A 13,053-nucleotide genomic window follows, 5' to 3' on the forward strand; every position below is an offset into this window, starting at 1 on the left:
TGTTTTTGGTGCTTGACCCATGCTAGGGCTACGACATCTCGACCTCTGCTGCACAGATTTCTAAATCACAAGTGTAACAACTTTGTGTAACACACAGACTGAATCTATGGAGTACCCCTTTAAGTAACTAATCAATGGTCCCCATGCTCTAAAAAAGGGTCACATCATTTTTAAGACCTTGTTATTCCCAACAAGCTAGCAAATATTATGTATAATCTTAACTATTTGATCATAAAATATGTTTTTGGCACAGCAGCAGAGGAGTTCTTATTGTGGTGGTCTGGCACTTGGATGTAAAGGTGCAATTGTTCTACATACTGAATAGTACTCACTAAGACCTATTCCATACACTCTAACTGTATCTAATAATTCAGACACAGCTACATCCAAATGAAAACTATTTTAATATGCAGGTACACTCACTTTTGCCACCGTAAACATGCTTAACATCATGGTTTGAATGTGTGCAACATGGACTAAAGGAAGGGTCACACTACTTTCTGTGGAATACTGTTTGTCTTAAAAGATCAGATTAGTTATGTGTGTTCATACTATAAGTGTCACACTTTATCCTAGTTGTGTTACCCATAGATGAGGTGTTTCGGTCCACTGGTCTCCGTGTCAGGATTAAGAGGGTAGCTAGTATTCCCTGTGTGCTCTGTATGTTGAGCAGGAGTCCCAGCAGTCCTTATGGCTGCAGGTGTATAATCCATCACCACAGAGCTGTGTACAGGGGCTGACTCACTGTGTCAGTACCAGAGTGGCGAGGACATTAATTCAGGCATGCAGCCCTTAGATACTAACTGCCACAGTGAGACATGACAATACATCAACTCCACCGCAACATCTGATGCAAAATTGATACGGCAGGGCTTTTTGAGAATGGAGGTTGTGAATGAAAGTTTGAAGAATTTGGATTGCAGTTGGTGAACGTCTAAAACACTCTGTCACACTTAAAATATGTTATTATCATACTATTACTTTCCTTTCTTTTTATATGATAAAAGAGTCTGTTATATGTCTGTGTGGGGTTGTCACTGTAAAAGCCTCACAAGATGTTGTGTACGATGTACCTCCATTTTTATGTCTCTTTCCAAGTGCCCATGTAAACTCTTTTCTTCCTCTCTAACCAAGCAAAGTCCTGCAGGCATTCATGCTCTACGCTCTGCTTCTCCTTGTTCGTGACTCCAACCCTCACCCCCCCGTCCCTCTCTCTCTCTCAGCCTCCATTCTCTATGTGCCTCTCTTTTCTTCTCCCATCCTTCCCCCCATTCTCCTCTCCTTTCTCCTACTGATTGCCCTGAGGCTCCTCCCTGTTGAGGTGAACATGATTGGTGTGTGTGTGCGTGTGTGTAAGCATAGCCTACATGATTACTATGACCTTGTTGGTGTCCATTTAGAGTTTTCCAGAGTAATTACACTTAATTACAGCCAACAAAATGAAGTGAGTTGGTGTTTTACAGGTGCCATGGCAATATATTATTGCTTTAAAGTGGAGAAATAAACAACAGCCAGTTAAGTCTGTGGATGGATTTGATAAGGGGGATCTCATTTTTCATGTATTTCATATAAGCTGTATTTAACCAAGCAGAACACTAGGTTCTTATTTTACAGGGACAACCTGTGCTGGCGATAAAGAATATAGCTTTCAGGGATCACAGGGGCTAGACCACTATTAAACACACCCGGGTACAGTTTCAGCAGTTGTACAGCAGTTGTCGTATATTCAGTTTACCACAATTGGCAAGTTTAGTATGTGGGAGGCCAGTGAGGGATTATGTCGTTGTTGCTGCTGCAGTAGTGACTACAACTGGTTGGTTGGAGCTGCATGGAAGGGGTTGTGATTCTGCGTTACACCTTTTTACCGTGTTTACATGTACTTAAATAACCAGGTTACACTCGATTCTCTGCTGTATCCTGATTTCTTAAACATGTACTGTAAAACCAGATTTCCCAGGATAGATTAGATAAGAAAAAGCACATTTCTTGACCTTAACCACTTTTCTAAACTGCTTTTTATGCGTGTCTTCAAAATAATTCCATCCAAAGTTAAAACTGAAACTAACACAAAGTATCTTCTAGAAGTCTTTAAAATGGTATCCACATTTTTTTGTAGAACAATTATCATTTGTGTTATGAGAAAAAGCTGTGCAGACTCATTGTATCATTATAGTAATGCTTCCAAAAAAAGGTCAATTGTAGAGGAGAAATCTGATTACCAACCTGCCATATATACGCCGATTTACAGTAACCAGGTTACATCGATGGATGTGAACCATAGACTGTATAAAATATGGACGTGGTCTCTGTGACGTCACCCATACAGTAGGTTTCCGAGGAGCCGTTGTGAAGCTCAAAGTGGGTGGCTCCAGCCCCCGCCATCTTGGCAGTGACGACACAGCCTAACTCATTGACGCGCTTTGGGAGCCAGCAGTTCTGCAGTTTTTGCAATTTTTAGAAAGTGGAACTGGTCATTTTATAGAAATAACAGGCGAGGAATCACCCCAACACCGCAAAAAGCAAATAGTAATAGTAAGCAAATAAGTTTGAAAATGTACTTGACCACAGAGCACAGAGGAAATTGTTCATTTTATTGGAAATTTCACAGGAACAGGAACCTTTGATACTACATGGGAATGAGGAATGGAGAGTTGTGGTAGGAGGGGTTGAAATACTGCCAATATTTTAAATAAGAGTGGACGATATGGGAAGGAAGCAGGAGGGTAAACAAGCGCTGTGAAATGCAATATGTGTGATGAACAGGGGAGAGGAGAGGAGGAGGAACAGCTTTGATGCAGAGGGATTGCCAAGTTAGAGTGGAGTAATGGGGAGAGAGGTGTGGGTGGATGGGAGACTCAGTACACCAACAATGTGAGGGAGAGGCTCAGCTATCATCTCAGACACAGCAGACAATGGGAACGCATCACCCTATCATTACTTATTTGTTCTCTTAGGCTGTCTTTTCCCTGCTGAAAACTCCCCTCACTTCTCCCTCTGACTCTCTCCTCGTTTTCATTTAACATCCATCTCTCCCTCCCTGCCATCGATACTTTCCACCCTCCTTTCTTGTTTCCGCTCTACTTGATCTTCTTTTCATCCTTACTTCCCCTGTCTTCTGATCTCTTGTACCTTTTTCTTTCTTGGGCTTCTTTGTGTCCCAGCCTCACTCTCCAGCTCCATCTCCACAGCATTTCTGCCTCTTTGTCTCTTTTCTTTATCCGCCCCCCCCCCATCTTTTTCCCTGTCTGTATGAACCGGCTGACAGGCTGTGTGGTTGCTGCGTGGTCCAGGGGCAGCTGAGCATGGCTAAACTGCAGTAAGATCGCAGCGTCACTGCAGAGATTACTTGAGTAGTGCAGCTCCACATTGTGTGGGAGAACGTGTGTTTGTGTGTGTGTTGGGGGCGGGGGGGGGGGGGGGGGGGGGGGTGATGGATGTGTGTGTGTTAATGCGTACATATGGACCAAACATGCTGCCACCAGCAATATCAGCCAAGACTTAACCATGTCTAACTGCTGGTTCTTATCAGGGGTTCATAGCATCACTATATTTCATGGGAATTATCCACAGTCTTTAATGTAATGAAGGTTGTATCATTACTGGTGCTGAGTGAGTCATTTTAAACCCTGCACCCTAAGCCCCACAATGGGTTACTTTCATATAGATTTCATTGAAATCCTGCCCCCACTGATATGACTTAAATATGACAAAAAGTCTTCAATCTCTTTTTCTGCGGAGGTGGCAGAAGACGGAGGCATGAATCCGATCACAACTGACACGATGTAGTACAAACGTGATTACACGCTGCTCAGTGTAAAGGAGCTGATGACAGTGGAGCAAAGTGGAAACTAAGGCAAATAAATGAGAGGGGAAGCACAGAAGAGGAGAAAAGAGAGGAACGGAGGGAGAAAAGGAGGAGGGATGAGGAAGAAAAGTGAGAAGCGAGCCAAAAAAATTGGAAAGCAATAGGAGAGGACACAAGCTGAGAGAGGAAGAGAAATAGAGGAAATGTTGGGAAGAGAGGCACAAAAGGGGAGGAGAGCTGAGGGATAAGGAGAAGAGGAGATAAAATAAGATCAAAGTGAAGAGATTGAAGAGAAACAGAGAGAAGGTGAGGGAAAAAAAATAACTAACTGGGAGAGGTAGCTACCACAGCGTCACTGTGCTGTAGCGCGCACCAGGCACGCTGTTGTATGATAGTATCATCATTATGAATAAAACAGGACGGGTGTTTTGCGCGACGCCGAAGCAGTTTGCAGTGCTAAGAGCGAAGAGCATCAAAGCATGAAATCAGAGAAGAGGTCGTGATGCAGCTCAGCGCTCCCACGGCTCTCTGGGGGCTCCTCGGGATGTGACAGGACAGAAAACACTGCACCAGGGCCTTCCCCTTTCTCCCCTCATCCCTCTCACTCTCTCACCCTATCCTCTCCTCCCTCATTACCCTTTTTCTCTCTTTTGTCACCCCCTCACCCTTCATTGCTTTTGCTCTTTCTTCTGCCGCTCACATATTTCATCTGCTTGCATTTGTTCTTGCTCCTGTATAAATTTTTTATCTGCCCTCCTTCATCTAGTTCCCCAGTGGCTGGTTTAGCTACACGGAAAGAGATTAAATGCATTTGTAATATTTTAATCTGTGAATTGGATTTACTCCTTGGTCCTGTGTGTGTCTGTGTGTGTTTATGTGTGTGTATGATTGTGACAGTGTTTTACTCCACATCTTATGCCTTGGAATTTGTCTTGAGTGATGTGTGATTTTGCTGAATATTAACCATTCCTGGAGATGTGTTTTGACATCTCGACGGAGTGTCATGGGGCAAAACCTTTTGCTTCTGCCTGAGAGGTCTCCTGACACACTGTCATTTTCTGATGGTGCTCAGACTCTATATGGGTCATCAAGTCCAAATTCAGCTGTATTTCACACTCGTACGGTGAAACGTCTGCACCAGTTGGCATCCGTTCAAGGAGGTTTGCTTCTAACGTGTCTTATCGGTGCTTCAGAAAGTGTACATTTTTCATTTGGTCTTGAATTTAGGCTGAACTGAGCTGAAGTCTATTGATGGTATACTTCTTCTTAGTCCTTAGTCAGGCCTGAGAAAGGACCTACATTTATAGCCCTACTAAATCAATGACATGGCAGAACTGGGTGATAGCACTCAGGGTTTCATTAATTAGAATACTGTGGTTGAAGCTCTTGTGGTCCAACCTCATCATTTCCAATGTGTTTAATATTGACTGATCGATTGTAGCCTGACTGAGCGTCAGGCGAATGAAATGTTGAAACATTTCATGGGTGATGTATATTATTATACTGTTAAGTTAAATAATGACACCAGCAAAAATCCTTTCTAATCTTATATATTTATTTAAAAATATGTACATCCGTCACAGGATAACCTTTAAAACATTGCATTGTGGGAGTTAAATTCATGGGCAGACCCTTAATTTCTTAACTCAAACCCTAATATTGAACAGCACAGCAGTTTACGTCTGAACTCAGGGTTGTCATAGTCCTGGTTCTTCTGTTACCTTTAAAAACACATAAAATCCCATACAAGCTGGAAATGTTAATGTATAACTGTGAAATAGAAGTGCGCCCTGGGGCACCTGCATGTAACTCAGCCTGTGTCCAAAACAAAGCCAGTAAAGTTAATGATGCGTTGTCTACATGCAGTAAGCAAATGCTCATCTTACTTGCTTCAGTTTTTCTGCACACCAACAGATTTTGAGGAGATACATTTTTCTGCATTGGTTTTTAAAGATCTGTGTATTTTGAAAAAGGTATAGACAGAAACATATTTTGGTAATCCTATAATGAGATGCATGTGAGGAACCATTTATTCGTTTGGAGTAAAATATAAAATTCCTCTTTTTAAAAATTAGAAAAAATAAAAAAAATGACATCTGGGGCAAGATGCCACCTAGTGGTTCAGGGCAAAATGCACCGGGGTATGGTGGCCCTAAGAGGTCAACACACTGCAGATTAAGAAAACACATGCAAATAGACACAACAAAAGCACAAACATCTTCACTTATGTGGCAACACATGCACTGCATTTAGAAAAAGACGCTACAAAAAGCTCACAACACAAAGGAAACAAAAAGTGATGCACACGGTTGAGACACACAGCGCTTGTTGTTGCCGTTTGTGGACGTTGAATTCGGCTATTAGCATGGATGTATAAAGATAACTGGATACAGCGTTGGAGGCGGGGCCCTGTTCAATCCTATGAAAGTTGCTCAGTGGCGCATGAAGCCAAAAAAGTTTGTCTACGGGTATAAAATTGCCCGGATCTTCCGGCGAACTTCCGCATAACATAGAGCAAGTGCACAAGTGTTTCCTTTAACCTCGCCTCCCAACCGCTCGGTCTCGGGCTCAATCACATGAACGACAGTATGAAAATAACTCTGGATTCGGCTATTAGTGCATTTTACAACTTTTATGACCTAATGATTTAAATAAAGGCTATTTAAGTGTTCATACTAGGAAGCTGATCAAAAAGCTGATGCTGATTTACAGACGTCTCTTTCCCAATGTAAGTCTATTGGAAAAAGTCTTTTTGGGCCCAATGGCATCACATGAATCACAGAAGTTGTAATTGCATGATTTGGCCACTATGTCAAATTGGCTTCAAAGTCTATCGTTCTTCATGGGGACTTGATTATTAGTCTATAATTGAATCATGCGATCACAATGGTGGATAGTCGACTTCAATGACTTCATAAACCACAAACAACAACAAGCTGTCCCAGCCCTGTGCATCACTTTTTAGTGTCCCTTGGAAACAGTTTCCATTGTGTTGTGAGCCTCTTGCAGCTCTTTTTCTAAATGCTGTGCACGTGTAGTCAAATTGATGTTTTTGTGTGTCGTCAAGTAGGTGAAGATGTTTCTTCATGTGCTTGTGGCTTTTTGCATGTGTTTCCTTAATTTGCGGTGCATTGAGGTTTCAGACACTTAGACATTATATCATGTTTCCATTAAAAAAAATTAAATCAACTCATACTCTGCTTATGCTAATTGTAATACTTACAGCAAAACTTAACTGCTAACTAGCATTCTAATAGAAGAGGTTTGTGAATGATGTCTCATCAGTGCGTCAGTGTGTCTGTCTCGTCAGTGTGACTGTTCCTGTGAAGGTCTTGTCAACCTAAGATTTTGCTGCAGTGTAGTAACTGCTTGGTTTGAGTCCAAAAGCTACAGAAAATGGGGCTGTATCACTCTGACATCATACTGAAGGTGGAGTGTGACTCATAATCAAATTAGAAAGAGATCCCTCTTGGGGCAAAAGACATACGATTCTTTTGAAATATGTAGCAGCATCATTTTCTGACATGACAGGTTAATACCAGACAGAGTACCTTTTGGTCTTTTGGTGGTGAGCCTCATAAAGTCTGTGCTATATTTGGATTATATTGCACTTCAGTATACTACTTTCCTCTTTACGGGTGCTGGCACTGCTGACATCATGCTCAGAGATATCGCGCAGCAAGTCGGACAGGACATCAATAAATTCATTACGTAATGGACTGTCCTGTGAGCGATGTACTCCTTACTCAACAGTTTTATTGTTCCATTTTTTTTTTTTAAAGGACATTAAAGTAACAGAAAACACAGGTTCTCTCTTTGTCTGTTTTGTGCCAGTATCTCTAAAAACCCCAAACCAAAATACACTTTTTGTATGGAAAGTGGAGTGCTGAAACCAAATGAAAAGGCCTCTGGATGTTTGGATGCATGACAATTAAATGGGTGGCCAGTGGGTGTTTCCCTATGCACCGTCTATCTAGCCTCTCCTTAATGAAGCAAAAGTGAACTGTGCATAGACTGAAGACTCCCGTTAAATTTAGAATTGAATTTATGACCCCTTCAGGCGTGTATCTAGATGGCTGCCAAATGTGACAGATAGACCGGTTTTGACCCCTGAAGCGAGAGAGTCAAACAGATATCTGCTCACAGCAGAGGAGAGGAGACCTGACTGCAGACATTACCGAAAGGAAATGCATCTTGCTATTAAGATTATTGTAATGGGATGAACAAAGTGTCCCTACGGCTGAGTCATATCACTCCATATATGACTGCAACTCTCACATTCTCTTCTTTGTGTGTGGAATTATGAATACAAATGTCCTCTCTAAACCAGGTTTATATGTCTGCATATGTCTGGATATGGATGAAGACAGAATATTACTGTAATATTATCTGTTATTAAACTATTCTGGGATTTAGCCTGAAAAAAAAAGAAATTTCTAAATGGAGACAAATCCAGCTGGAGTAGCTCTTTGCAGCAGATACTGTTTGTCCATGAAGGCTGCTAACCACACAATGCCACATACAATGCACTAACTAAAGCAGTAATAATAGGCTCCTCTCTCCGGAGCAGAATCATGATGATCAGCGAGAACGATCGATGCTGTTTTGTTGGAGCATTGATCCCATTTGTGATGAGCGAGATTAAAAGAGAGCAGAGGGCCCCTTTGTAAAGTCACCCCGCATTACTGCTCACATTTGTCTCCCCATTGATCAGAGCCTGTTTTCAGTCTTTTACACACTGTATTTACTTATCAATGTTAGAGTGCGTTACTGGGGCCGATGGTTTGCAAATACGATGTCAGGTTCATTCTCATCAGTCAGTGCGCCAATTTTTAGGATCCAGTCAGAGCAGCAGGAATACTATAGCTTTAATTTTGAAGCAATCTCTTCGTGTTAGATGTATAGATCTAATATGTAACTTGGGGAATGTGTGTGTTTAACTAACAGCAGTCTGTTTTTCCCTTTTTAAAACACAACATCCAATTCACTGATTAGCATTAAGCAATAATGGAGGTGCAATTTTAATGTTGCTCTATAATTTAATTTGACACTTCACCATTTGCCAGCGGAGGCACATTTAGAGGACATGATTCCTTAAAACACTTCTTGGCTGAGAGTCAGTGTCGGGTGGCTTAGGGGGAGATATTTTCAAAATGTCACTGGTGAATCGTGATATTATGAGAGTAAAAAACGCAAATCTTCGAAGGTCATCAGTTCAAACTGTTAGCACGGAGTGAAAGTGTTTAGTTTTTAAATGGCCATTATGTCTTTTAGCAACGCGTGATTGTTCTATGGCTGAAATGCTTTGTTGAGAATAGAAGCAGCAGAGAACTTTCTGGAGATCTCTCTGGTGTGTGACTATATTAACATGTTAAAGTGTCTGTAATGTATTTCTGTATTAATAATGTATCACATGACCACTTGTATGTGAAAGGTATCACTCGTAGCGACGGACCAACAGATAATTATCACCGGATTATGCAGTTCCTCTGGAGCTTTGTAGCGTCTTATAGCTCATCTTATAGCTCTCATAACTTTATTGTTTAAGTTCATTCACGTCACAATGCCACAGTGGACATCTGTGTTCAGCGAAGAAGAAAACCCACTGTACACCATCTGCTCAGCAAGAGTTAGTGGAGACCATAAAGAGAGCTAAAAGGAGAGTGTAGCAAATCATATGTGAAAAAAGACTGGAGGAGGTGACTCATTTGTTCCCAGAGATAAACCTGATGAGAGCTCTGTCACTAAAATCATCTCCAGATGAACACTGAGATAAAAATGTTGGTGTTGTCCGAGATACCAAAACAAAACATGCAACTTCATACAAACATATGCACATGCAGAGATGTGAAACTAAAATCAGATCCTTCTCTCCCCTTATCTTTCCAGGCAGCATTGTTTACTTGGGGATGATGGTCGGAGCGTTCTTCTGGGGAGGGATGTCTGACAAAGTGGGCCGCAGACAGTGCCTCTTGATTTGCATGTCCACCAACGGCTTCTTTGCCTTCCTGTCATCTTTCGTCCAGGGATACGGCGTGTTCCTCCTTTGCCGTCTCGTCGCAGGCTTTGGGTGAGTCTTATAAAGTCGAGGTCATTCTGGGGCCGACGAGGATGGCGAGCCGTCAGTTTGAAACGCTTTGTGAAAAATCAAGTCAAATGGTTACACCATGGCACCTCAAAATCTCTTTCTTTGGCAACAGGATGATCACACTATCTCAACATCTAGAGTATTCAAAATCAACTTGTGCATCTCTGTGATGCAAAATCTATGAGGAGTGTTTCTGTTGGCATGTCTCTGTCTCTACTAATTATTACTCCATTTGTTGACTTCGTTGAATAATTATTAAAGTTGTTAAAAAGAGATGAAAGCAATTTCCTTTAATGATTACGTAAAGCCTGTTTTCTCTCCTACTGCTCCACAGAAAGTTTGTAGTTTCTGACTCTTTTACCATGGAGGGTATACTGAATATACGTCTATTTGTCTATCTAAATGTAATTTTCTCCTACTGCTGTAATGCAGAGCAGTAAAATCTATTAACAGCCAATGTCTAAGATGTTATAGCCAGTGACACCCTCACTCCATAAGGAAAACTCATCCAAATATATACATCCTTGCAATCTTAGAATCTCTCTTAGTGTGTTTCAGAGAGACAGATCGTGTGTCAGCCTCTTACTACATAGAAACATGGTGTAGATGCTGTAACTGTTCCTTTAAGAGCTAATTCAGTAATAGCATCATGCACCACTCTCCCCAGAGACATCCTGAGTAATTGAAAAGGCTGTCCAAGCTGCCAATGTGACCTGTGCCTCTGAATCATGAGGAACTGGCACTGAGGATTTTATTTGTATTAAATTTCAGGGGGAAAAAATATGCTTAGTCGGATAGAATTTTAACATTTAATCAAATTACCATTTCTTTGGCAATGTTTGACTTGTTCTTCCTCAACTGAAGGAACAAAAACAGGCCGCAAACTGGATTAATAAAGTTAATTTTCCGCCTCTACTCCCACTAACTTTTCCATTCTCTCTGGCTCTTGCAGGATAGGAGGTGCTGTGCCCATCGTTTTCTCCTTCTTTGCAGAGGTGTTGTCCAGGGAGAAAAGAGGAGAACACCTCAGCTGGTTGTGTATGTTCTGGATGATTGGAGAGATCTATGCGTCTGCTATGGCTTGGGCCATCATACCACACTATGGTGAGTTTATCGGTTAGAAAATATTGTAATGTAGCTACACCCATCTTACTAGGCTTGGGATTGTGCTTCCTAATAAAGAAAAAAAGGCCAATTATGAGTTGTATAAAAGTTATATCTAGTGAAAAGGCCGTAACACGATTAAGTTTGACAGCTTGGCAATGTGACTTTATGCTATAAGCTCCTGACTACAGGTTATAAAACTGTAAGGCTTCCCCAGGGTTGTGGGTGGAGGTGTTAGTTTTCCCTGCCATGGAAATCAATCACCTAATAGCTGTGAGTGGCTGCAGGCTGTGAGAGGCAGAGGTTAAGAGATTAACGTACGCACGGATACCATAGAGCAGACGCATGCTGAAAGGGTGAGGGACAGTGGGTGGGCCTGTGGGGGAGAGAAAGCTGTGATTTATGACAATACCGCATTAGATATCAGCATCATGAAAAGAAACCAAAAGAACGGAATGCTCTTTTCTTCCTCTCCTCTTCTTCTACTCACATTACTTCACTTCTTCCCTGCTTTTTTAACCTCCTGTCCCTTCCTTTTACTGCCCCCGCACACCCCCTCACCCCACCCGTCCTCCTGTTTTGTACTCACCCCATCTCTCTGTCTAACTCTGTCCTTCCTTTTATTACCTCTCCTCTCTCTCCGTTCTCTGTCTCCGCAAAGTGTTCTTCTTGATCAAGCATAATTAGGTTTTTCTCCTTGCTCTAATAGGACAAAGCTACAGCTAGAGGTGATTTATGGCCAGACCATGGTTTAGCCAACCTGTGACGTCATTGAGGGAGAGACAGTGTGTGTGTGTGTGTGTTGCTGTAAGTGGCATGGATGATGTTTTACTGGGCTGCAGCCACATACAGGTCTACTTCAAGGGAAATTGAAGGCAATAACATCTGACATTGCAAGAGGTCATCTGGGTTAACACACACACAGACACAGAAAGGCACATAACACACACACGGCATTGCTAATCATGGAGTTTAACGGAGGTGCATACACACAGCTGTAGATGCGCTCACATGGCTGTACAGAAGGACTCACAAACCGCTCTGAAACCAGAACGACTCTTTGAGTGGAAACTCTGCTGTCAGATCTGCTGATATCGTATTGAAGGGATGGTAGTGGCCTTACTTTGCTCTTATTCTCTCTGACACTCACTACCACTCCGCCTCTCTTTCTCTCCGAGGAAACTATACGTGTCTTGCATACATACTCCAGCGCTCACCAGCGTTTTTTTTTTATGTTTTCACTAAAGTGCTGCAGTGCCTGCAACCAACAGCACTACGATGCATGGGCCGAAACACCTCCTGCATAGATACCTTTATGAACGAATAAGGTATCAGTGACGAGTTGTGATACAAGTGCCTCAACGCTGGCGTTTAATACACCATTAGGGCTCTCATTTATCATATCCACTCGCTGACTCCTAATGTCTCCCACAAGCCCCCCTGCCAGACTCACAGCTGGGGCCCTGAAGGAGGTCTGCTCGGCACAGATCCTCGTCACACTGACGGGAGAGTTTGAGGAGTTTATTTGCTGCCAAGAAAGCCCACCACGAGAGTAACCTCATTAGACACCGCTCAGATCTACAGATTAAAGATTAAATCCCCCGCAGCGGACTTCACATCGTTGTCAATTAATTGTAACTCCTCTGCTTGTACTACTCGAACAGCATTATATCATTTTGGCTTTCTGTAAACCATGATATCACTCTCATATCTGTGTGGTATATATGTAGATCTATCTATCTATCTATCTATCTATCTATCTATCTATCTATCTATCTATCTATCGTATCTTGTTCCTGGAAGTATAGTGTAGCACTGCAGAGTCAGTCATCCATAGACTTAGTCAATTATGTACATAATCCCTGTAATGAGATTTCCAATGGCCTGGGTGAAACAGTAACCCTGAGGGGCAGGAAGCCACGCTACATTTTTGTAGAAAAGGCAATCACTGCTGAACAACTCCTTCCCTTTCTCTCTCTGTTACTCTGTCTCTTTCTTTCTTTACTTCTCTCTCTCACTCTGAGTCATTCCAGACATACACACACACACGCACACA

The 13,053-nt window shown here is 42.1% G+C and overlaps 1 protein-coding gene across 2 annotated transcripts in view; it reads left to right on the forward strand.

Annotated features, from left to right (window-relative positions):
• sv2ca (synaptic vesicle glycoprotein 2Ca) overlaps nt 1-13,053 on the forward strand; it is a 29,663-nt gene that overhangs the window by 6,947 nt on the left and 9,663 nt on the right. For both annotated transcript variants that reach the window (XM_037776940.1, XM_037776941.1), the window contains 2 exons: nt 9,695-9,875; nt 10,846-10,997. In XM_037776940.1, coding sequence (XP_037632868.1) covers nt 9,695-9,875; nt 10,846-10,997 — 333 coding nt within the window. The remainder of the gene's footprint in view (nt 1-9,694; nt 9,876-10,845; nt 10,998-13,053) is intronic.

This window comes from Sebastes umbrosus, chromosome 8 (genome assembly GCF_015220745.1).
Source record: "Sebastes umbrosus isolate fSebUmb1 chromosome 8, fSebUmb1.pri, whole genome shotgun sequence".
Lineage (NCBI taxonomy): Eukaryota > Metazoa > Chordata > Actinopteri > Perciformes > Sebastidae > Sebastes > Sebastes umbrosus.